Here is a 24887-nt window from a genome sequence, read left to right as displayed (position 1 = left end):
TGGTTCTGGAATTATCAGGGATTCAACTACATGAAATATTGAAAACCAATTAATATAACCAACTGCAAGCAGCCTTTTGTAGGTCTCTGTGCCCTTCAACTTCAAACAAGAGCCATTGGAGGGATACTGAGTGAACACTGAATCCACTCCACACAGAATGGTAAAATGATTCCTTTAAAGTGCATTTACTCTTTTTCCACGAGAACCTGTAATGCTCAAAGCACCAAAACCATGAGAGAAGAAAACCTTAAGGCATTGTCAACTTAGAAACCACAAACAGCAAAGGGGAGAAGAAGAAATTTGTTTCACAGACTGATTCTGCTTCTTTTGGAATGAAGGCCAAATGCTCACAACTTCAAGTACCTCCAATTTTTTACCAAGTCTGCATGCCCATTAAAATCAACAATCAAATATTTTCAGATACAAAGGGCTCTGCTCGGTTTTGTTGTTGCTGTTGGTTTTGTTTGGGGTTTTTTTGTTTGTTTGGGGGTTTGCTGGTATGTTTTAACACAGTACCCACTCTCCCATGGGAGTATAAAGCACTGGAGAGATCCCAGACATTTACTGAACACTTCCCCAGCACATCTACTTCTTTGAATACCCAACTGATGCATTTCCTGGGACAGAAAGGAAAGGGAAAGACTTCCAGAAACCTCAAATGAGTTGAGTCTGGCTGAATTCCAGGTGCCCCTCCAGCCACTCCCTGACTCCCTCTTCTCAACTTGACAGGGGAGGGAAAATACAACAAAAAAAGGCTCATAGGTCAAGCTAAGGGAGAGATCACTCACCGATTACCATTATGGGCAAAGTAGACTCGACTTGGGTGAAATTAATCTATTGCTAATCAAATTCGGGTAGGATAATGAGAAATAAAACCAAATCTTAAGGCACCTTCCCCCACCTCTCCCTCCTTCCCAGGCTCAGCTTCACTCCCGGTTTCTCTGCCTCCTCCTGTCCAGCAGGGGGACCGGGAATGGGGGTTGTGGTCAGTCCATCACACGGTGTCTCTGCTGCTCCTTCCTCTTCACGCGGAGGACTCCTCACACTCTTTCCCTGCTCCAGTGTGGGATCCTCCAGGAACTTCTCCAGCCTGAGCCCTTCCCTCGGGCAGCAGTTCTTCACAAACTGCTCCAGCACGGGTCCCTTTCCACAGGGTGCAGTCCTTCTCCAGAGTGGGCTCCTCTCTCCACAGCTGCCTCCCAGGACTCTGCTCCAGCCCAGGCTTCCCACGGGGTCACAGCCTCCCTCAGGCATCCACCTGCTCCAGTGTGGGCTCCTCCATGGGCTGCAGGTGGACTCTCTTCTCATAGAAGTCACCCCTGTAGTCCACCCCATAACCAAATCCTTGCCACACAAACCTAATACACTCCTTTAACTCCAGCTTCTCATTCCATTTTCTGCAGCTCCCTAAACACAGTTATCTCCCAAATGACCACTGGCAGAATGATATCAACACGTTGATTTAATAACAATGCTAATAGCTTGTTGTGTCTGGCCTGGAGGAGAGATTTGAGATATAAAAACACGTCTGAAAAACAAAGGGATCCCTTCCAACACACACACACCTCACGCTGAGCTTGCAAAATATTTAGGAAGGGAAAACTCAAGTGACTTCTCCTTCACCAGCATGTGGAAGGGCCCTTCAGAGGATGGTGTATTCCCTCACTACACTGTGCACATCAACACCAGCAACATCAGCATAGAGTTCAGGCACCACTGGCTCAGGCACCCGCAGAACTGTGTGGCCATTGCTGCTCTTCAGAGCTGTTTCCAGGGACCAGAGGAGCTGTGCTGGAGAAGGCCTGTTAGCTGCATCCCACTGCCAGCAGGACTTCATGATGCTGTACCTGTGAGATGGAGAAGCAGGGAAAACACTGGGAATGAGAAGCAACCAACACCAAGTTTTACCACAGTCAATCTCACATTTAAAATGTCCAGAGAGCTCCCCCTTTTCCTCCTCCATATGAAGTTCTTTCAGTGACCCTTCTCCTCCTGCCAAATCCTTAGTTTGAATGGGTTCTTTATTCATCAGTATCAGTGATACACCAAATTCAGCTTCTCACACCATAAAGAGTCACATCTGTACTAAGATTTTCATAGGCAGCCACATAATAATGCGTGGGCGTGCAGTTATTTGCCAGGATGTCAACTGGGATTGTGGGAAATGGGAAGAATATTGTCTGGCATCTCTTTTTGAAACAGCATGATGGATGAAAAGATCTGAATATTAAAAGAAATTATGTCTTCATACAAGGAAATGTGCCTTAGATCTTCCCTGTGACTGCTGTGCTCATTTCAGGGAATATCCCACCACTTAGAGGAGAAAGATTACTCCAGAGTAGTCCTGCACCTTGCAAGGAAGCAGTGGAGCAACAAAATGCAAAGAACAAGTATAATTTTCACAAGAGGGAAACAGAAACAAGTGGGATTTTCAAAAGAAGGAAACAAAAACAAGTGTAATCTTCAAAAGAAGAAAAGAAAGGTTTTGGCCATCAAGGGTTTCATGCAGCAGAACCCAGTGAGGAGATGTGGCAGACGTGAGAACAAGTCTCAGCTTAGTCCAGACTTAGAGATTTGGGGTAAGATCTGGTTTTCCATGTCTCACTTCCATTTAGCTCTGCAGTTCTCCTGTTCAATCACCCACAAAGCAAGGGGCTTACATGGCTTGCTGGCACAGTGAGGGCTGCTTCATGATGTTCTGTCTCTGCAGGTGTAATAAGATGTCAGGAGGTGGCACCTCAGGATATGGTGGAGCACCTGGAAGGACAAAAGGAGTAACAGTAGAACAACTCAGTGGCAATGGTTGCAGATAACAGCTGCTGTGCAAGCTCCTGTGCAACAGAAGGATCATGTCATCTGGATAATATGACCTCTGAAGAAAGGCTGAAAGAAACTGCAGCTATTTAAGCTTAACAAGCCAAGATGAGAGACAGAGATATTTGATTTCACACATAGGGAGAATATTCTGCAAGGAGGATAGGAAAACAACAGTCTTCCATGTTCAAGATGGGTGAAACACATAAACAACAAATTAAACTTCACTGGGAAAAAAAAATCTAGTTCATACAGTAGGAAAAAATTCCTGTCAGGGGGATGAAGTACTAGAACAGAATATTTTACCTGTTCTGAAAGACTTCTAAGAGGAAAACAGAAGTTAAAGTGACACAGTATAGCTGATCCCATTAAGGGGCAGATGGCTAAATGAACTCAATGTGTTCTGGCCTCTCACAGCCTATTTTCCTCTGATAAGAAAACATTTTCCTCTTATAAATAACATGTAGAGAAACTGCCTTTGTTGAAAGTGAAATGTTTTGGAGGAATGTGCTACCTTGGGTGGAGGTCTGTTGGGATTTTGACTTACTTACCTGATTTTGAACTGACTTTTTCAGTTGTTGTTCTGAAACAACAACTTCGATATGGAAAATGAAAATCCAGAAAATGAAAATCCCTTCCCTACCAAGATCCAGTTTTTTTTCTCTACCACAATTCAGACTGACAGAAAGCCTTAAAGGAATTGTCAAGACTTTGCAAGTTGGAAAAAAAAACAGGGTGCTTATTTAAGTGGCCCAAACTTACATGCTGAAATTTGAGATTTTGGCTCTTGTTAATTTGCTGCTTCCTTAAATTATTTTTTTTTTTTTAATTATCACAAAATCTCCTTACCTAATGTAATCATTTCATACAGTAGAATTCCAAAAGACCACCTGCAAGGGAAGAAAACAAAGCAATGTGGAGCATTATGCTGCACCTGGATACGCCTTTGGGACATGAAAATTATAAATAAAGGAGTGAAAGAGACAGGTCTGACAGACTTCTAGTCCAAAAATTAAACCCTACACGTCTGCCTTGATGCTGGGGGGCTTCCTCAGGAGCCTCTCTGGGGCCTGCCACTTGACTGGCACACCCCGTGTGACCAAGGTGGCACCACGAGCGTGGGTTTCATAGGCCAGACCCAAACCACAGAGCTTGGCAGAGAAGTTGGGATGGAGGAGGACGTTCCTGGCAGCAATATCACCATGGAACAGCTGCTTCTCTTCAAGGTAAGCCTGGGAAGTTGGAAAAGAAAGAAAACCATGAGCATTTTAAAAGGCAATTCGGTTGATATAAATTTTCACTCAGTTCAAGCTTGTCTTCCACATTGTGGAGTAGAGGGACATACTCACCAGCCTCATGCAAGCACAGTGGGCTCTGTTTTAACAAAGCACACATTCTCAGTGCTTAGGCCAAGAAGACTTAGGCCACTGTGAAGATTTGTGTTGCAATCAAGCAAGAAGGAAAAAAAAAATGCAGTAAATGGGAGCAGACTTACCAGGGCTGCTGCAACCTGCTGTCCAACTTCATAAACTTGCCTCTCAGTGAGGTCATAGGGGATCCCATCCATTGCCATTACATCCTAGAGACAAATTTGTTTGGTTCCAACATGTGACACAGCAGTAGGATACTGGGGAATGCTTCCTTCTAACCTCATAAAATGAGTACTATCTAATCTTATGCTCCCCCATGTAATTTCACAGTTGGTCATAAATTGACTGAAATGCAGAATCCCAGAATGTGCTGAGTTGGAAGGGACCCCTCAGGATCATCCAGTCCAATCCTGGCCCTGCACAGGACACCCCAACAATGCCTGAGAGCATTGTCCAAACATCTCTTGAACTTAGACAGCCTTGGTGCTGTGCTCACTGCCCTGGGGAGCCTGTTCAGTGCCCAACTACCCTCTGTGTGAAAAACTTTTCCTGATATCCAATCTAAACCTCCCCTGATATCTGAGTTGTTTTTTTCAACTTGACTTAACATTTCCAATGGGTTGCATATTTTCATACTATCAGACCTCATACTTTCAGATTTTCATTCCTCATCAGCAATGGGCAGATATGGAGCCATCATTTACATATGTGAAACTAAGATTGCTTTTCCACCTGTGCATCATTTCATTTTTAGCCATGCTGAATTTCATTTGTTCTTTTTATTGGCCAGTCTCTCAGCTTGGGAATATCCTTCTGCAATTCCTCTGGGTCAGCCCTTGCCTTTACTGGCTGGAATCATCAGCAACCATCATCACCTCACTGTCATCCCATTTTCTAGGTTATTAATACATGCAACAATCAGCACCAGCTCCTAGACAGTTGAGCTCCTTCCAGTGAAAGTACCAACCTTCCATTCTTATATTCTATTTCTTCCCTTTTAATCAATTGGTTATCATTTAATGACCTTCTCCCTGGTGTTGTAACTGCTCTGTTTCCTTAAAAGCATTTGGAGTGGGACATTATTTCAAACTTTGCAGATTCAGGCACCTGTATCGATTCTCCCTCTAATTCCAGTGCCTGCTCTACCTTTCAAGGAGGTCCAATGGTCTGCAAAGCTGGACTTGGCTTTACAGAACTGTGTCAGCTTCTCCAAACTACAGAATATCAATGGAGGAACCCACTAATTCTATTCTAGTTTAGACCTGTGTGGAACTTCTCTGGAGGATGGAAGTAGTTTGGACTGATAGAGAGGGATGCATGGAGAGATGAAAAGAATCATCTCTGACTGATGGACTATGGCTTATGGATAAATATGCACCTAAGGAATTTAAGAAGCTGTTCTGTCATCAATTCTTTTGACTCACCTTCCGACATGTCCACAGAAACGTCAGCAGGTCACCAAGAGACACGTCTTCCATGATCATATAAAGTGGGAGCTTGTCTACACAACATCCAACCAGCTCAACCAGGTTCTCATGAGGGCCAAGATCTTGATGGAATTTAATCCTTCCCAGGAAATCTTTTACTTCCTGGGGACTGCCCAGGCCTGAAAGAACAAAACCAAACAAACAGAACAAATGAAAAGTACAACAAACAAACCAAACCCACACACGAAAACCAAACAACAACAAAAACAAACAGCAGCAGCAAAGAACAGGGTGAGTAGCTTAGAATCAAGATGATCAGGAATCTTTAATCCTACCAAGACATTCCCACAAAAACACCATTCTGATTGGCTGACATGACACTGAACACAGCTTGTTCTTGCCCAGTAGTGATGGTAAAGTTCTGTCCAGCATCAGAGATCTGTCCCACGGGGGATCCTGACCACGTGCCTCACCTTGTAAGGCTTTCAGCACCACAGTCCTAGTCTTCCCAGAGCTCCCGGTTTCCAGCTGTGCTCTGTAGATGCTCCCACGGCCACCCTGTTTTATCAGCTGGAAGGTGCCTGGCAGGAGTTTCTCTCGTGGTATCTGCAGTTCCTTCAGAGTCAGGGATGCAGATTTTAGCAGGCTCTCCACGGATGTCTCACTCAGCTGCATGCAGCCATTCTCTGTTGAGCAGAATTCCTGCTGGTTCTTTTTCTTCACTGACAAAAGCAAATACAGATGATGCACAAAAACAGGAAGATGAACTCTTGCAAAAAGGTGGCAGTGCTCACCCTTCTATCCTCTTTAATTTTTGCTCCATAGTGTTTTGGAAATCAGGACAAAGTAAGGAGCTGTTATTGTACCTTACTTACCCTGGCCCCTGAAAAGGAGAACGAATTTATCTCCCACTCTATTTGATGAAAGGCAGAATTAGTCTGGAAATTTCTTCTATATTTAACTACGTAAACTTTCTAGATCAGACACATTTGTACTTCATTCCTCTGTGCTCAAGCAATGACCCTTTTCTTTTTTTACCAGCTCTGAAAGAGACATGCACGGGGTGTTCCCACAAAGGCCTTATCTTTATTCTCAATTATTTCCCTTAATATGGGCTTAAGAGATCTCTACATACCCAAAATCAGTTCAAAACTGTATATTCATTTCCACACAGCAACACTTTGTACCAACAAAGCTTTCCTTACCCCCTCACCAGTTCATGTTGTCTCCATAGAAAGTGGGAGAAAGCAGCTTGAAATTACATTTCTTAAATGACAGCACGAAAAATGGATTAACTGGGTGTGATCTACATCAAAATTACTGCCATTGGTAATTAATTATGTAAAACCCTCCTTGCAGTAGCCTCTAGAAGGCTGTTACACAAACACACCTCACAGCTCTCACGTGTATGTTAAACAGCCTATATGACATGGTGCTTTAGATTTTCTCAGACCCATCCATACTGCTGCTATCCACACTCTGGTTCAACCAACCTCTGGTTGAAAGCCCTGGTTTTTACCTTGGGTTCCAGATGGTGGGAGGGGTTGCTCCTGCTTTGCTCTCAAGCCTCGACAGTGGAGCCAAAGGATCACAGTGAGCACGATGACAAAGGACCCCACAAGGAGAACCGGGACAACGATCACTTCAGGTTGATACTCACGCACAACTGCCAGCAGGGAAAGCAAATGGAAAGCCAAGGAATAAGTGGTAACAATCCATCTCAGTAACTGAATTTCAACCCCAAGAGCACGTGTTCCAACCTGTGCTCCTTTGAAGAGCACCTGGACACCGTTAGTGCTGCCACCCTCTTGTTCAAAACTGCCTGGAATCCCTTATTCAGATGCCTGAATGGAATTGTAGCCATTTGTAAGCACCATCCACCACTGAAACAGAGCCAGCACTGGCAGAGGGACAGCAGGGAGTGGGAAGGGCTGGACATTGCTAAGCCATCACAAATACACGTGCAACTCCAGCTCCTTCCATCAAAATTACACGGAGCATTTTAAAGGAAACAGGGTGTGGGCACCTGCTTTGAGGTTTGACTGGAAGACATTGCAGTTAACAAGGCTTGTGAAGGGAACTATCTTAGGTCCCCAGATTTTGAGGTGGTGCTACTTTTGCACAGGCCAAGACAATATTTCAGCTCCCAAAGATGCCAGAAAGTCATGAAATCAAAATCTCCCAACACTGGACCTTTGGGAAGCTGCAGGGAACCTTTAATGACTATTGCATGTCTAATTCAAAGTAGAAATTCTCTAAAATAGCTAAAATTATGTGAGATGAATCCTGCCACAAAGGCTGCATCCCCATAAAAGTTTCTCCCCTGAGACACAATGAAAGCTCAATCCCAGCCTTCTGTGTGGGATGGGATGCAGGTGGAGGAGGGGAAAGGGCCTGGTCCACTTTTTAGCAAAGGTGGACTCCCTGCTCAGCATGTGAAAGCTTTGCTATTATAAAGGTTAATAAGCTTTATTATTAAACTATTAATAAGCTTTATTATTACAAAGGAATCTGGGAATCTTACCACACAGCTTGTCATTGCTGCTGCATTCCAGGAGCATTCGTGTGAACCTCTTCACATCCCCTGGCATGTTCAGCTACAAGCAAGGAGGTCTCCAACCTCTGCCTTCTGCACAGAGACAAGGAATAATAACAAAATTTATTAGGAGAAAGGATGATTATGAAGCAACAAATGAACTGGATATGCAGCTTTCTACCCCTTCACTAATCATAACAATCTTTACTGAGCACTGAAGCTGTGATAGGGACAGTCTGTGTGGTGCTGCACTGACCATCAGAGGACCTGGACTACTATTTCTAAATTGCAAAAATCAGCATAGTGAATACTTTGATGACTGACAGAAAGGCAAGGCATGCACATATAGTCACTGCTGCTTATAAACACTGCCAAAAATTTAAGACATAACAGCTTCACACACAGTATCCTCCAGAACATTTCATAGGCATTGTGACTTATCCTGGAAGTAATTATTTTGGGCTATGAGTTTAAGGCAATTAACCTCAATGGCAAATGTTAATGACAATGTATGGCATTGGTTTTATGGAATTCGGTGATGGAACATTAAACAGAGTTTGTTCTCATGCTTAAAATTAACGAGTGAAATTATGCTGTATCAGTTGTACAACAAAGGCAGTGGACAGAGGAAAATGGAATATATCTGTGCTTTAAGATGTCACAAAAAGTCTCTTTCCTTTTTTTATTTAATTGGATTGGATTGATATGCCAGTAAATTCAGCTGGTTCCAACCTGTAACATATACACACACTTACACACAAATTCTTTCACTCTCAAATACACAGAGACAAGAAAGACACATCTGAACAGACACAGAGAAATAGACTTTAGGACCATTAGCCAGCAATCAATCTATAATCTGAGTCATAAACAGTCCAAGCTCCAAGTTTGATTAGAGAAGCCCATTTCCATTCCATGTGTCCCATCCTCTTGTAAAGCTCAGGAAGCAGGAACACAACTTGTACTCAATAAGATAATTCTGAGGTGCCTTTCAGTGCTGCTTTTCAGGCTGAGACTAAATGAATTCTCACACTTGGGCTTTTTCTGCAGCTTACTGGTCTAACAGTAACATTACTGCAGTTCTTACATTCCTATGCCCACAACAAGAATTGTAACTCAGAAATCCAACTGTAGCTCAGAAATCCACAGAATTTATACATTTAATACATTTTGCAGTGTACTAGTAGGGGACACATGAAAGTTATGTGGAACTAACACATGGCAGGAATCACATAAACAGTGCTCAGTTACTTATTTTATTATATGAAGACAGTTTCTCAGTGCCAAGCCAGGATAAAGGGGACAAAACCACCTCAAAAGGTTCAAATTCAGACTTTGCATTAGAGAATTGGTGCAATTGCAAGTAAGAGCCAGCTGGTTCCACTGGGGTTTTTTAGTACTCTGTTATATACACTGAATTCCACTCCCTGGAATTCACAGCATCACAGAGTCATTAAGGTTGGAAAAGACCTCTTGGATCAGCAAGTCCAACAGCCAAGCCAGCACCACCACCACGTTCACCATTAAACCACGTCCCCAAGTGGCACAGCACATGTGGGTTTGAACATCTCCAGTTGTGGGGGCTGCTTAAACCAGTTCAGGAAGCCCAAAAATTGGAGGTGAATGCAGCTGAGCTGAATTAAGTGCTCAGCAATGCCAAAAGAAGGGATTACCTCTTCCCTCTGCTTTCTTCTCACTCCTTGTTTTGCTCCCAGCTGTGCAACTGATAACATGGTAAACTGATCCAAACCACTAACCCAGCAGGAAAAATTCACTGTTTCTTTTGCCATGGTGGTTTCCTGCCCTTTTAGTGGTGGTGAATGGCTAATTCATCTGAAGCTGCACTGTGAGACCATTCCCACACAGATCCACAGGCACTGTGTGCCAGCATAACCCTTACTGTGATTTATAGAGCCCCCTGTCATTCACTCCCACATGTAAACAGTCCCCTTAGCGCTGGCAGAAGCATTCACTGGATCAGGAAGGTGATCTGCCCTAAAATAATCTATTTTCTCTCACATTTTATGGCCTTAGAGTTCTCATCAGGCTCAATTTATGCTATTTAAAGTGCCAGGACTAAGAGTTAAGAAGCCTGAGTGACAAATACTGTGGTGAAGACTGAAAAGAAATAGAAAATATCAAGTCTTCCATGTCCATGGAATATATGGGAACAGACAGCTGGAATGCTGCACACGCAGAAACTGCCTCCTGCTTGCTCCTGCCATGCTCAGGAAAATAAGCTGTACCTAATCACAGTAAGTAAGACAGCTTTGCCACTGAACATGTCTGACCTGTGAACTAACAGCAGTTCCCACCATCAGTGCAAATGTGTAAATCCTTGTGCAATGATTAGCTACTCTGCCCAAAGAAACAGCTGGCTAATTTAATATGACAAAAATAAAGGCCAAGACTCATTTGGATCTTCATTTAAAACGTGCTATGGGCTGACATGGAATTAATGCAGTTATGTCTCCAGACTTCCTATCCCACATTAACTGCACACCACTTTATTATAAAAGTATTCTTACACTTGTTCTCCACACACTAATTGTGAGGACCAACTGCAATATAACTAAGGAACAGCTGAGCAGTTCCCCACTTCAGCCCAGCATATTGCCTGACTGATAAAAGACAAAATAAATCCTCTAACCACGATGCTTTCCACTTAATTCCTTGCAGTGGCAGAACCTTACTCCCAAGCTTTTTTCCAGTCACCATTTATTATTTTATTTTATTATTTTCCTCCTCTTTTACGTGACCTTTGAACACGGGCACCACTCAAGGCTCAGGCAACTGCTCTGCAGGAGTGCAGCGTCCTCCTGGCTGAAAGGGAATTCCGGGACCCACCACGTGTGGGCTCGGGGCAGCCCGGCAGCTGTGGACACTGAACGGGAGAGAAGAGGGAGAAGAAAAGCACCATGGAGAAGCAAACAGAGTGAAATAGAGATTTCTCCCCTTGCTATGTCCCTCTTTTACTAAAATCAGCATCCAAAGCAAATAAAAAACAAGTCTGACAGGTTTCAAAACCAACAGCTTGATGCAAAAAGCGTTTGTTAGACCACATATTCTGTCTCTTCTGCCTTCAGAAGACCTGAGGGACTGTTTCCAACAGCCTGGCAGATCATGAGACCTTTGCAAGGTTTCCCTGGCCCATGGAGCCATCTCATCTCTCACTGCAAGCACCTGGGGGTTACCAAGCAGCACCTTCAACCGTGCTGGGGAAATGGGGAAAAAATGGGAAATTCTGACCAGTCAGCCCAGATTATAACACACCAGAGTCACCTCTGTCCTTGTGACCAAGGATTACAAAAATGTGGCTGCCTGTACTGGTTGTACCACTCAGCTACAAAGGTTTAGTTGTATAACTCCCTTTTGAAACAGCTGGGAGCTGTAACACCCTGTAAGAAAACAAAGTGTTTCAAAAATCACCTACAGTGACAAAAGGTTTTCTCTTGGTCCAAAATCAGAGGTAGTACTTGAACATCAAACCCAAGCCAGCTGCTACTGAAGAAGCCCAGCAAGGGAGTGAAAGAAAATTAGGCTGACCACTTCTGAAGAGCCAGACCATGGAGAAAACAGCAAATAATGATTAGGTCCATGCTGCTATTGGAGCAGGTGGATTACTTAGGGCCAACCTGGCTCCTTTTCAGTAGAGCAGAAAAACTCAGATCATCTCACAAAAATTAATTTATTTGTGCCTTGTAAGGAATTCTAAGTACAGAAATGGTACAGAACCTGAATGGTGATCAAGACAAAAATATTTTTTTCCTAATGCAGACACAGCCTGTTATGGTTTCTGAAAAATTAACATGTATCTTAATTACACTGCCCATGAATTAAGACCACAAAAAGTAATTGCTCAAAGGTAATCTGCAAAATAAGTTAAAATAATAATAATTAAAAAAAAAAAGTTGAGGAATACATTAACCTGAAGCCTTTAGAGTTTGGGATTGAAAAGCCTAGAGGCTAAACTCCCAACAGCACAGTTTTACCGATGACTTCCTTTTGTGAAATCAAAATCATACATTACTTTTGGAAATGCCTCCTTACAGACTGAACTCTGATTTTGCTGGGAGCTGCTGGTACTAAGCCTGGACCAAACCCTAACACAAACTCAATACAGATATTCTGAATAACTGTGACAGCAAAAGCTGTGACAGAATATAATAATAAAGGAGTTTTTTCCGAAGGATCATGCATACACTTAGCTCTTTTTGTAAAAAACCTGCTGTGTGATAAAAATATTGCATAACATCACATTGCTGCTTAATGGCTTAAGAAATGGAAGATTAATCTGCTTTCATAAATTCACAGCCACCTGAAGCTGTGTACACAACTTTAGCTTCACAGTTTCCCAAGTTTTGGATGTTTCTGGGTGGATTTAACATGGATTTTGTTCACAATTTAATTTTTGCTCATGCAAACAGGTAAACACAGGAAAATGTACAGATCTGCAGCACTTTGGATTAGAGTTCACTGCCTCACAGTCAAGCACCAGTGATGGAAGTAAAATGCTAATTAGTTCTGAATTCAGCCCTAGGCATGTATTACTTAACCAAACACTGAACATATTTATCCACACATGCATAGCATCACCCTGCACTGTTTCAGTGAACTGAGACTAATTTTATATGAAACTTAATTACTTTGTTAATTTCTTCCTGTTTAAGAAGTGCCCATAAGCTATTTTGTTCAAATCAACCTGCGTGTAGAGGACACACCTCTCTTATTTTTTTCCTCAAGCCCCAACACCATCATGATCAGAGAAATTTATTAGTAACTTCAATACAAGGAGTAAGCACATATATATACAGATATACACACATATATATATAGTATACACATATATCCACAGACATCTAGACTTCATGGTACAGCTATATTCTAATTCAGGTCACATTCACGTTACTAAAACCCTTTTTAAAAAAATAAATAGTCATTAACTGCTCCTCCAGAAGTGTTTTCTCTCACTCACCTGGATTGCACCACTTCTCCTGCCCTGCAGTAGTCTTTTCCTGCTGCTGATTCCCAGTTCTTTTGAGGCCACTCCTATCGAAGCTGATGATTACCTTGGTGTGGTTGTAATTCTTATGACTAAGTTCCTCCTTCACTGATTTTTCTGCCCCAGACCCGCCCAGCTTCAGTTCTTTTCTTCCCAAGGTCTTCTCAGCTGTCTCCCCAGGGATGTCCAACACACAGCTGACAGGCAGGGTCACACTTGCCAAACGGGTCTGCCTGCTCCTGCAGCGGGTACAGAGACAGGCAGAGTCCTCAGGCACCGACTTGGAGTGTGACTGGAAAGGCAGACAAACCCAGGTCAAGAGGGAGAGGTTTATTACATTATTATTATTTAAGGTAATAAACAGAAATCGGGCGCTTCCAGTCACAGGTTCAAGTTCAGAAAAAATGGGTTCTTGGAACAGAAAATCCACATAAAACCCCTAAGACTCCACGTGCTGAAAAAGCATCAGGGACACAATCTGCAAGTGAAGAAAGAGATAAAAAGGTTAATAATATCAAAACATGCTACAAGAGACAGCAGGAACGCTGGCTTTTCTCACATTCTGCCTTGTCCCTTGGTACCCCTCCTGCTCAGGCTGGTCAGGGATTCTGCCAGCATTTTCCAGCCCTGCCATCAGCTCCACCCTGCCCTTTCCTCACACCATCCTGAGCTCCCAGACCAGACCAGACAATATTCCTGAACTTGCCCTCTGACTTTTTCCTGCCATGATGCCCTTGGGGTCTGTTGTGCTGTGCTGGTGCCCTCAGCAGCCGTGGGGTGTGATCTTCTCAGCATTTTAGTGCTGGGGACTTTCTTCTGCAGTCCCAGCTCTTGGCCTGCCCTTCCCTGTCACTGATGAATCCTGTGTGAGGAGTTCCAGATCCCTGAGTCCTGGTTATATGAGTCTGCACAAGATTATCTGCTTGGCTACTCCAGGCAGTTGTATTAAAAGAGTAAACAACTGTTGAGAGACAAAGTTCATGTCACAGTCAACAGCAGGACACAGGTGGCTTTGGGAAGAGGCAGAAGTTGATGTGATCTCTGCCAACTGCTTCAGCAAAACTCACCTACTCCTGTTAACACTCTGGGACTGCATATAATCATGTTGTTGTGGGAAAATCATGAGTTGTGGCAGAGTGAATAGCTTTAGATACCAGAAGACAATCGCTAATTTACCCATAAGAGAGACTGCAGATGAATATACTTGTACACCAGTACATCCTAAACTTCCCTCTGGCGTTATTCTTCCAGCTGGCATTCACTACCCATGTGTGCAAAATGGTGAAAACCAGGAGTAGTTTCTTCATTGCTTGATCTGTCTACAGAAGTGGGCAAAAGAGTATTAGTGAAACAGTCCTGTGATGTGGACTTCCATCCCCTGAGAAACCAGGAGGGACGCCTTCTAGACTGAAAATCTTCTTGAGTTCAAAACATCACTGCAGCTGCACAGTGTAGGCTCAGACTCTGGTTTCAGCATTCTTCTCATTCTGGCACTAAGTTGCATTGACTCTCTGCAGTATTTTCTCCATGAGGGAGCAGGGGATCTGTCTTATTCTCCATCAAAAAGTGGCTAAAACGCAAAGGACAGTTCCTCATTTAAATGAGTTCTTTACTGAAATACGTTCCACAGGCATCTTCCCCGGGGGCACCTGGAAAAACTTGTCCAGACCCCTGTTTAAAAATATGATAAATTAAAACCTTCCTCCTTCTTTCAGTTTCTACCCCTCCCCACTGTGGAAGAGAGCGTGGGAAGGCAAAGGGTTAATATTCAGGTAAGCATGTGCAAAGCAGCAATCGCTGCTGCTTTTAATTCCCCCCATCGATCTCTCTGTTGTGCTCCCAGTCTGACTGGTTGGATAAGAGATTTTAATGAGTTTAAGATTATCCAGTTCAGAGTTCAGGCCTCAGAATTATATAATCTTCCTCACTCATCCACAAGCCTCTCCCCTGTTCAGCGAAGTGACAGAAGTAATTTATTGTGCTGTGAAAAACAAACTTTTCCTGCTGTGGCTTGTATTGCCTGTGCATCCACAAAGAACACACTGCCTGTTTAACTGCCTCTGTCCTGCTCTCTGCTTTTTCCTTCAACAATTATGATTAAAAGCACTGAAAGGGGGTAGACTGACAGCTCTATTAACATATCCATCCTCTTTATCTCCAAGACAGCTACAGCACACCTAGAAACCATCCAAACCACACACAGATGGGGTTCTGGGGCCAAGCAGCAATTCAACCACAAACCATTCAGTCTTTGTCCTGTGTGGGGGACAGTTAATTAAAATTAGCACAGGGGTGCTAATTTTGCAGTTCAGCTTCCAGAACTAAGCATGCTCCTGCTGCTGGACCAGAAAGAAACCAAACTTCAGGTGAAAGGATCCCCTTGTTAAATGTCATTGTGGCGTTCACTTTTACTTCAGTAATTTAGAGGCTGTGAGGTCTCTGACTTACTTTCACACTCTAATGTAAGACACAAAACTGTGGCTTAAACCTGATGGACTGGGACTGATCTTTTGGTCAACCTAAGACCACAGAGGGGTAAAATCCCAGAAGATAAGGAGCTTTCTCTCTCTTTCTTTCTTTCTTCTTCTTTCTTTCTTTTCTTTCTCTCTTTTCTTTTTTCTTTCTTTCCTTTTCCTTTTTTTTATTTCTTTCTTTCTCTCTTTCTCTCTCTCTCCTCCTCTTAATTTATCTCTTTCTTTCTCCCTTCCTTTTTATCTTACCCCTTTATCCAAACCACACTGTCACGTGCTGATATAGTATGTCAGGGACTCACATACCAATTTCCAAGCCAGGTGTGTAATTTACTAATAAAATTCAGTGAGTTTTTTGTGGACCCTCCGACTTTTGTCGTTCCTTTTGACCACAGGCATTTACAAACCTTGGGTGCTCCCTTAGGGGTGGCACATCACAAGAGGCTGAAAGGTTCTGCAAGCCAGCTATTAATCCCTGACTGGGGGAAGAACCAGAACGAATTATCTAAAAGTGAAAACAAAAAAAAAAACCTTCCCATCATCATCCCAAGTCTCTGTTCTGCCTCATGAGCTTTGCTTCTCAAGATAGCAGGTCTTCTTAATTGAGAAAAATTAATTAGCCTATTTAATGTCTAAATTTTTTTTCCTTGAAAATGGCAATTCTAGTGTGATTTTCAGTTCATCCCTGCAGTTGTTATTTAACATTTCCAAAGGAGCAAAGCCTAGGAAGGGGTAGGAATTATATGAAAAGAAATAAAGAAAAAAAAATAGCTTCTCCATATAAAACTGAAATGACTGAATGATTATGCATCAATTTTCATCAGCCAGGTGAAGGCTCAGTAGTTTGCCAGCACTTCCTCTCTATTCAGGGGTTTGGCACTTTTTTTCTTTCTGTTAAATATATACATTTTCCTCTTAAGCTGCTTCTCTTCACCACCACATTTTCACACTGTTCATGTTTTTCAGTGATAACCCAACAGCTCCTCCTGGCAAAACCTGACCTCTAATGACCTAAACACCCAGTACCTGTGCCTCAGGCAGCTAGCAGTGAGTGTCTGGGGAAATAAAAGACTGTAACAACATAACAAGGATTTTACTCAACTGATTTTGAACTCCAGAAAAACCTTAGCAACAAAATGCTCATAAATTATACAGCACTCATGTATAATAACTTGGGGGAATAAATATTTCATTTTGTTTATTTTGAAGGTGGGTTGTCACCAGTTGGCAGCAAAATGAGTGGTGATTGCAAGAGATGAGCAAGTGTGCTACATGATGAGAATACTAATATATCAAATAATTTAAAAACAGGACAGAGTTTGCATTGGTGGATGAAAAAGGAGAACAAGAGACAGCCCAAACCATTTAAGGTTTGGATATTGATCTGGAATGGGACGTGATTTGGGGCATGGACAATTCAGGGAAGGTAATTCCTAGTATCAGCAAACTCTTCTCAAACTTTGAGTCTTGTTGCTCATTCTCCAGAAGATTTCTAACTTGATTTTGCCTAGTCCTGAAAACATCTTCTCTGATATTTTTTTTTTAATAAAGGCAAAGATAACAGAATTGTAGAACAGTTTGGGAGGGGGTCTTCAAAGACCATCCAGCTCCAACCCCTCTGCTGTGGGCAGGGACAACTTCCACTAGCCCAGGTTGCTCAAAGCTCCATCCAGCCTGACCCTGAACCCTTCCAGGGATGGGGCAGACACAGCTTCTCCAGCCAACCTGTGCCAGGGCCTCACCATCCTCATTGTGAAGTATTTCTTCCTTACATCTCATCTAAACCAACTCTCTTCTGCTGTAAAGCTGTCTCTCCTTGTCCTGTCACTGCAGGCCCCGAAGTCTCTCTCCATCACAATGGCAGGGAGATAATGTTACCAAAAATCCTCAGGAAGAAATGAAACTCTCCAACTCTACCTTAGAAGCGTTAGTGAGCCAGGCATCACTTGATTCTGGCCAGAGACATGCAGCGAATCATTCCAGCCACGTGTGGCCCTTTGAAGACTTTTCACATGTTTATACACTTTAGCAAACAAAGCAATTGACATTTATTGTTTCTAAGTTATACAGTTCTCTTCATTTGATTAGAATTCTATCCTTTATTGGCTAATTTGGTCTGCATTCTTTGGTCCTCTTATCATTCTTCCCCAGACAAGTCTCCAACTCGCGGGCTGTAATACCTTTGTTAATCAATCCCCTCTGCATCTTCTGGTTGCTCCAACATGGACCATAAATTTAAGATCCCAGATGTCCAGCCCTCAATTCCCTCAAGCTTTATTTATTGAAGCTCATCAGAGCCAGCCCAGAGAAACTCAAAAGCTTCGGTTGTTTTAAAGATCACACCAACAGGAGCCTGTGGAAAAGAAACCCAGCCACCCGCTACCATTAGCTAAAAATTTAAGAAAATATTGAGGAAAGTTATGCCATTTCCAACAGGGCATCCACAGCTCCTTCCGGCAATCTGTTCCAGCGCCTCACCACCGTCACTGTGAAGTATTTATTATTATCTAACCTAAACAGATCCTAAAACTGCTGCTCCCTGTGCTGCCACTGCAGCCCCCGCTCTGAAGCCTCTCCCCATCACGCAGGCGGGGAGGTTAAGACTCCCTGAGGGAAGAAGCAGGAGAACAGCTTGCAAACTTTAAAGGGACAAGACGCAACTTCTCGGTTGCTTTCAGGAAAAACCCCTGAAACCGCAACCAAGCGTCGCCGCGGCTTCGCTGCCCGCCCGTGCCGCGGGGCTGGCGGCGATGGGGGGCGGCTGAGGGGCCGTGACGCGGCTCGGAGCCGGCTGCGCTGCAAGGGGGGCTGGGGTGGGCGTCGAGCTGGCACACGGAGCCGCGACACGGAGCCGGGACACAGCCCGGGAACGGAGCCGGGACACAGCCTGGACACGGAGCCGCGGAGCGCCACACCGCCCTCCCCTTCCCCTCCGCGGGCCGCCCGCCTCCTCACCCTGTGCTCGTGAAACACAGAATCAAGCGCGCGCGGCGGCGCCGCCGGCAGCACCGGACGGGCCGGGCTGATGGGCGGGTTGTTGGTGTCCCGTCACCGCCCGCTTCGGTCCCGCCCCGGGTGAGGCGGGGCGGCCGCGGCTCCGCCCGGGCCCGTGAGGGGGGCGGTGACCGGGGTGGGTCGGGCTCGTCTCCGGCCTCGCCGGGCGGTCAAAGCGGGCCCGGAGTGTGTGGTAAAGGCAGAGGGTTGTGGTTTGTAAGGTCTCTGGCTTAAAGGGCTCGCCGGCGCGCAGTTACGCCGTGGGAGTGGTTGTGTGAAGCGGCGCCCGAGCGCCCCAGCGTCTGTGAGGTTTGGCACCGCTTGAAAACGCTGTGGGGCCACTGCAAACAGTCCATTGCAAACAGTCCATTGCGTCCCTTCCACCTTTAGCGGCAATAAAAAAATCAGAAAACACCCCCCCCACACTGAGTTTCTGACAAAAACTGTGCCTTCTGTGTGATTTGTGTAGTTACTGCAGTGAACCTCTTCCATCTCCTCCGTCACGGTTCCATCCCCTCCGTCGGTGGCTTTCAGAGAATTAAATTAAAGGCAATGCTTTGTGTCGCGTTGTCGGCTCAAAAACTACATGTTTGTTTTTGCCCCGAGCGTTTTTACGTCCTGAAATTTCACTCCCTTCAACTTAAAGGTCAGGAAATCGTAAGCACTCAAACGCGGTGACAGAACTGAAGTGTGTTTGCTTACCTGGCTGGAGCCTGCAAGGGTGAAATACTGGTTACAAATGGGGATTTTACAACTCACTGAAAATTAGGAATTGCCCCTGGCCAGAGTATCTGGGAGAGAAGCTTGAAGACAACTGTAACAGGGTGACAGAGGAAGTTTTCTAATGAAGTGTTTGACACAGTGATCCTTGTCATTACTGACACCAAAAATCTTTATTTGGCACAAACAACAGCATATTTGAGTATAATTCATTCTACTTAAATTAATTTCAAAATGGATGGAAAATAATATGCAGCATACAGGTGATGGCCAGTAACTTCAAGGTCAGATTCCTGCTGAATTCACATGCAAATTCAAAATGTATACGCCTTTTTTTTTTTTATTTTATTTAGTGTAATGTTACTTTCAGCTGTGAAAATAACTCACTTTAGAGTAAAAGTACTAAATTCCTGGTTTCCTTGTAGATGGCTGAAGCAGAACCTCAGGAAGAAAACTGTGAAAACTCAATAGAGACAATGGAGAAGTGCAACAACGACTTAGAAAAACTTCTGGAGGAAATGGAAAAAATAACAGGTAAGATCTTTATTAAGAATTATACAGATTTGTCTACTACAGTGAAGACACTGAAGGTTTACTATTTATATTTATTCTGTAAACTTCCTTGTGGTAGAAATGTAAGTGGAAACAATCACCATCAACTAACGCCTTAATGTTCTTAATTGTGAAAAAGCATGTAAATAAAAGTTTCAGGTGGCTCAGAATTAAAAATCAATAGGTAATGGACGCTTAGTTAAAAACAGAAATACTACTCAGGTATTTAATGTACCAGTATTAAAACTTAGTATGTAAAATAAGACTTAATTCTGAAAAACATTGGGATAGGTACATAGCACCTCTCAGGTTTAATTCCTCAGCTACAATAAAGACTCCTCTGCAAATTTAATCTTAGTCCTGTTTGTACAGAGAGGACTGCATATTGCTCCCCATGCTCTGCAACGTTTCCATCAGAAACTGTGTGCTGCTAACAAGAACTGTTAATTACACTTTTTGTAAGTAAACGATTCATGAGTGCCATTGCAAACTACAGTCACTTCTGGGTAAAACAAAAGGGCAGGTATGGCTTAAGTGCTAAAACTATTTGCTCACCTTTATCAGATACACTCATTATTTCAAAATCAATTTTGCTATTTAAATTACTCATTATTTGAAGATCAAGGTTTCATTGTTTAGGTTATTATTAAAACCTTTTCTCTCGCTGTTGCAGTCTCTTTGATCTTAGTCTTCCTCACCTAGCAGGAGCCTCCTGGCCTAACTGGTCTGGAGAGAGGATTCCTTATATAATATTCATGTATTTTAAACCAGTCTGTTAAACCTTCCTATTTGATTGCCTGTTTTGTTGTAATTCTTAAGTGAAGTGTGTATTAGTGAAATTATTTCATCATTTACATCACTGTATTTCTGTCGTGAAGCATTTTGAGACATTTATAAAGAAGTAATACTGACCAGCCTCCTTAACCTTGAGTTATTACTACAGGCAGTTTCCACTTTATTTTGCAGCAAAGCCTTCCCTGACTGATGAATAATTCACATCCTTTTTTTGTTTATTGAATCAGCCACTGGGTTTGTTTTTTTTAAGCGAAACTTCCTGGCTTAGTGATGTCTGTTGGGTTTGCAGTTCGTGCAGCCTGGATGACCTACGGCATCGTAACCATCCACACCAACCCAGACCTGGCCAGCTCCATGAAGCACCTGGAAGATGCCTTCCTGAGGTGCAAAGAACAGGTGGGGAGGAAGTGGCAAGAGGTGCTAAAGGAATCCAAAGGTGAAGAGGAATAAACTGAATTCTCTCACGCTGGCAGAGCCTTGGGAAATCTCTCCGTTTGTTTGCCAGCCACGGAGGTTTCACAGCCACTGTGGAAAAGGGATTGGCTTTCACCGTGCTAAGAACTTATAAGTAAACATCTAGGGAAGTATTTAATGAGATTACACAGATATATTTATATTATTGAAGGCAAAAGGTAACTGTGCTTATTTCTGTGGGGCCCATCAGTAACCCCTGCAGTGTTTGCACACACCAGTCACACGCCTTCTGCGCCTTTCCCCCTGGAAGTTCACACTCACTTCATCCTCAGTATAACCAGAATTCTCTGAGACCTGAGCACACTGGGGGTGGGGAGCAGGGCTGTTGTAATGGACCATCCCCATGCCTTTCAAGGAAAACTGAGGAATTACTTACTTTTCCAAATGAAAAACAGGTGACGCTCTAGACTGAGTTAGTCGGATGTACGATTGGTATCTAGGTGTTCAGTTCCAGAGTTTCATTATTCAGGTAGCTCATCTGTAGGTGTTCCATTTTGTTTCACTGGATTTTTAACCATTTCTTTGAACTGGTTTTCACAGATTGTTCTTCTCAAACCTTCTGAAGGGTAGCATGACTTATTTAAGTAAAATTTTTTTACCATTATAGACTGCAGTCTGTGTAGTGGGGTTGCTGCAGAAACCAAACCAAGTTATAAAACATGCTTTCCTCTACATATTCCTACTGTGCAAATATAAAATAAGGACAAAAAAATATTACTTTTTAAGTGGATTGAGAGCACCACCTCGTGGCTTGCAGTTGTACATAAATATTTAATCTGAGATGGAAGTCAGTGCAACAAGTTTTAAGGAGGATCTTCCCTTGCATTCAAATCTGTCTCTTAACTAGAAAGTAAGCACCATGTAGCAAGTATCTCCACCTTCCTTGAACAGGTAATGATTGAAATCCCATCTAAATGATCTATCAAAAGTTTGCTTGATTTTTAGACTATGTATATTTTGACATGGGTTGGTCCCATTTCACACAGAATCTTTATTCACTGAAGCAAAAAATAAGTAATTTATTTTTTTTTTAATGCTACCAAATATTTCTAGAGGTACAAATGGTAAGGAACAAACTTTGAACTCTGCTCTTGACTATCCAGATAGGTTTTCACTGCAACCAAAGGAGGGCAAACTGGCAGAGCAGCACGAGGAAACTCACACTTTGATTCATCTCTGGAGGGTTTTTAATGGCATGTTGTCACTTTTGTACCTTTCACTACAGTGCTTTCACTCTGTAATTCTGTATAAAAATTATCTCAGAAAGGCTCAAGAACAGTAGCTGTTTTAGCTTTTTGCATAAATTCAAAATTTCAGTGCAGCCATTTTTCCTGAAATGTGATTTTACCCATGGATTGAGTTCTGCTGGTAACTAGAAAAATTCTCCTCAGGGAGTTAAGTAGTGGCTAAAGAGGACACATGGCATCTTCCCAGCTATAGAAATAGGGAGAATTTCTATATTCCAGGACAAATACAGGCACGTTGACATACATTCTAGTTAGAGCAGGTTGGTTTAGTGACTGTTTAAGCTCACATGCCAAATTTGGGATACATCCTATGGTTGTGAAATTGCTGGGATTTTACACACAGTTTGGTGTATACACCAACTCTACACAGAATAGTTTAAAGGGAGAAGGGCAAGACTCAGAAGACAACTGTTAACAGCACTTCCAAATCATGGACAAAAATGTGAGCATTGTATAATGTAAGTGAAAAGAATTGGCTACACCAACACAATGAGCAGAAAGCCCAGAACAGGGACCTTGGAAACCAACTGGCTGTTACAGATACACTGTACAAAGCATATTTTGACTCACCACCAAACTGCTGTTACTTTACAGATTAAAACAGCACAAGTTTGACTGTAACTCGAGGTGCAGCTCGAGTTAGGCTGACACCACTCATTTAAGGCTACGTGGGGCTCCACACATTTAACCAAATTTTTTGAGAGCAGGTCGCTTTCTGTACTACAGACACGTACTTTATAGCCAATTTTCCTTAAAATTCCTGATCAATTATAAGACCTTCGTGGTCTTAGTAAAGTCACAATTTACAAATCAAAACCGACAGCCAAGCACTGAAGAATGATGATGCATTTTGACATCAGTCAGGAAATAAATGACGTTCCAAACTCGGTGACAACTTTGTTTAGGTCTTTTCTATCACATCTTGAAACCTTAAGGTATTAAAGGTAATTATTCATCTCATCAGCTGGTGATATTAAGTCAAGATCGATTTTCTGCTCAGTGCATCACTGTCAAGCTCTAGGACTTCAAATCAAATCACAGCAGCATTGCTCCACTACTGTAAACAGCACAAAAGAGAAAGTTTAAAGTGTAAAATGATTACAATACAGAAGTGGCTCCAAGCAGGTATAAAAGCATATTAACTACTCTGCAAATTCAAAATCCATGTAGCCAAATGTCTTTTTAAGAAACCAAACACAAACTAAGCACTCATCTGAAATTCTGCTCATAGTCTTGCTAAAGGTACAAAGACACCACAGTTGCCAAGAGAACCAAACCTCATTACTGAGCACCAGCTTCATATTTTTTTCTGCCAAATTCAAGTAACAAGAGCTCAAGTGGCCCAGTAGAGGAACACAATTTATGCCCAGCTCAGGACATCTCAACTGTCATCTTTGTAAGTGTTTGAGTTAAACCTATATTGTCTTAAGCAGGAATTCAGGGATGAAGTGGGTTATGTCAGTCACTTGCTCCTGTTTTATGCGAAGATTCTTCTTATCACAGAGGCAGGACAGAAATTACAAACAGAACTAGATTCCAGGACACTACCTGCCTTTTCCCTCCTTTTTCCTTTCATGAAATAACAATGACTGGAGTTAGGTACTTTTGTTAAACTGATTCAGTCTGACCTACATTTTTGCAGAGATGAAGAAAATTCTCTTTGGCCTGTCAAATCTCACTTCAGATAAAAACCACCTACTTTTGAACAACTGAGGGCAGTTCAAGTAGTTTTTATGACAAATTCTTCAGTAGTGGCTCAGCATTTACAAATACCTTGCACCTGTTTATTATGATGAAATTTCCAACCTCTCCCCAACCTGCCTGAAAGATTTCATTCTGAACAAAACTTCTAACAGGGAGCAAGAACAGGGAAACTAGAAGAGACAAAGAGCCAGCCATTTCTCCACTCTCATTTAGTCTTGCATGTGCACAGTTACAGCCTTGCTCAGACCAAGGGGTTTACATCAAGTGTTGTTCAGTAAAGCCTGGACAAAGATTGCCCAGCTAAGAACAGAAAGGGGTGTTTTAGGGAAACAAATACATTATCTAAGGTTTGGCCAACAGCAGCTGCAAGGCAGGAACGTGAGAAGTGGTGGAGTGGGGAGTGAAGGACACGAGATATCTGAAGAAATTCTCCAGCTGAAGTGGACTGATAACACTTGCAAGGCAGCAGAGTTTTAGGGAGGAACATTAGAAAAGCACAGAAGTTATTAGTAAGACAGTAAATTACTTATTAACACAAGATGGCACAGGTACAGAGATTTTACTGGTTTCAAGTAAGGAAGAGTGCAGAGGCCAATAAAACACACTGCCATTGTTCAGGGCAGAAGCCTGGCAGTTACTGGGTGTGTGTCTTTCCTCAGCAGAGGAGTCTCAAACTTTGGATCCTACTGTTTACACAACACAAAAGCCCAGCAAAACAGATGAGGAAAAATATTCCGGGAACTCGCTTCACGTCCCCCAAACTCCTGCCACAAGATGGTGA

The 24887-nt window shown here is 42.9% G+C and overlaps 2 protein-coding genes across 11 annotated transcripts; one reads left to right on the top strand and one right to left on the bottom strand.

Annotated features, from left to right (window-relative positions):
• Positions 1-1447: 1447 nt before the first annotated feature.
• On the bottom strand, positions 1448-18689 carry STYK1 (serine/threonine/tyrosine kinase 1). 4 transcript variants are annotated; one of them, XM_027660739.1, is made up of 12 exons: positions 18576-18689; positions 13123-13441; positions 10907-11031; positions 8136-8240; positions 7131-7277; positions 6085-6333; positions 5609-5790; positions 4310-4393; positions 3838-4046; positions 3664-3704; positions 2661-2757; positions 1448-1847 (listed from the first exon to the last, which is right to left on the bottom strand). In XM_027660739.1, the coding sequence occupies exons 4-12, from the start codon at positions 8200-8202 to the stop codon at positions 1643-1645; spliced, it is 1281 nt and encodes a 426-aa protein (XP_027516540.1). In that variant the 5' UTR covers positions 8203-8240; positions 10907-11031; positions 13123-13441; positions 18576-18689; the 3' UTR covers positions 1448-1642. The 4 variants fall into 4 exon arrangements, with proteins under 4 accessions (XP_027516540.1, XP_027516539.1, XP_027516542.1 ...); XM_027660738.1 differs by lacking the exon at positions 10907-11031; XM_027660741.1 differs by lacking the exon at positions 10907-11031 and having other exon boundaries at positions 13123-13388; positions 18576-18664.
• On the top strand, positions 18622-21759 carry SYCE3 (synaptonemal complex central element protein 3). Of its 7 annotated transcripts, none has more exons than XM_027660747.1 (3): positions 18622-18695; positions 19760-19868; positions 20971-21759. In XM_027660747.1, exons 2-3 carry the CDS (start codon positions 19760-19762, stop codon positions 21129-21131), a joined length of 270 nt encoding a protein of 89 aa, XP_027516548.1. In that variant the 5' UTR covers positions 18622-18695; the 3' UTR covers positions 21132-21759. The 7 variants fall into 7 exon arrangements, with proteins under 7 accessions (XP_027516548.1, XP_027516549.1, XP_027516545.1 ...); XM_027660748.1 differs by lacking the exon at positions 18622-18695 and adding an exon at positions 18703-18807; XM_027660744.1 differs by lacking the exon at positions 18622-18695 and adding an exon at positions 18715-18813.
• Positions 21760-24887: the final 3128 nt, after the last annotated feature.

This window comes from Corapipo altera, unplaced genomic scaffold (genome assembly GCF_003945725.1).
Source record: "Corapipo altera isolate COAL_440 unplaced genomic scaffold, ASM394572v1 239, whole genome shotgun sequence".
Classification (NCBI taxonomy): domain Eukaryota; kingdom Metazoa; phylum Chordata; class Aves; order Passeriformes; family Pipridae; genus Corapipo; species Corapipo altera.
This window is presented reverse-complemented; position numbering and strand designations above follow the sequence as displayed.

Excerpts from the sequence above, each read along its gene's own strand:
- STYK1 (XM_027660739.1), bottom strand. The coding sequence starts at position 8,202 with ATGCCAGGGGATGTGAAGAGGTTCACACGAATGCTCCTGGAATGCAGC. Across the intron at positions 5,791-6,084 it reads GGTGCTGAAAGCCTTACAAG|GCCTGGGCAGTCCCCAGGAA; the intron begins GTGAGGCACGTG and ends TTGTTCTTTCAG. Across the intron at positions 3,705-3,837 it reads CCCAGCATCAAGGCAGACGT|GTGGTCTTTTGGAATTCTAC; the intron begins GTAGGGTTTAAT and ends CTTCCCTTGCAG.
- SYCE3 (XM_027660747.1), top strand. The coding sequence starts at position 19,760 with ATGGCTGAAGCAGAACCTCAGGAAGAAAACTGTGAAAACTCAATAGAG. Across the intron at positions 19,869-20,970 it reads GGAAATGGAAAAAATAACAG|TTCGTGCAGCCTGGATGACC; the intron begins GTAAGATCTTTA and ends TTGGGTTTGCAG.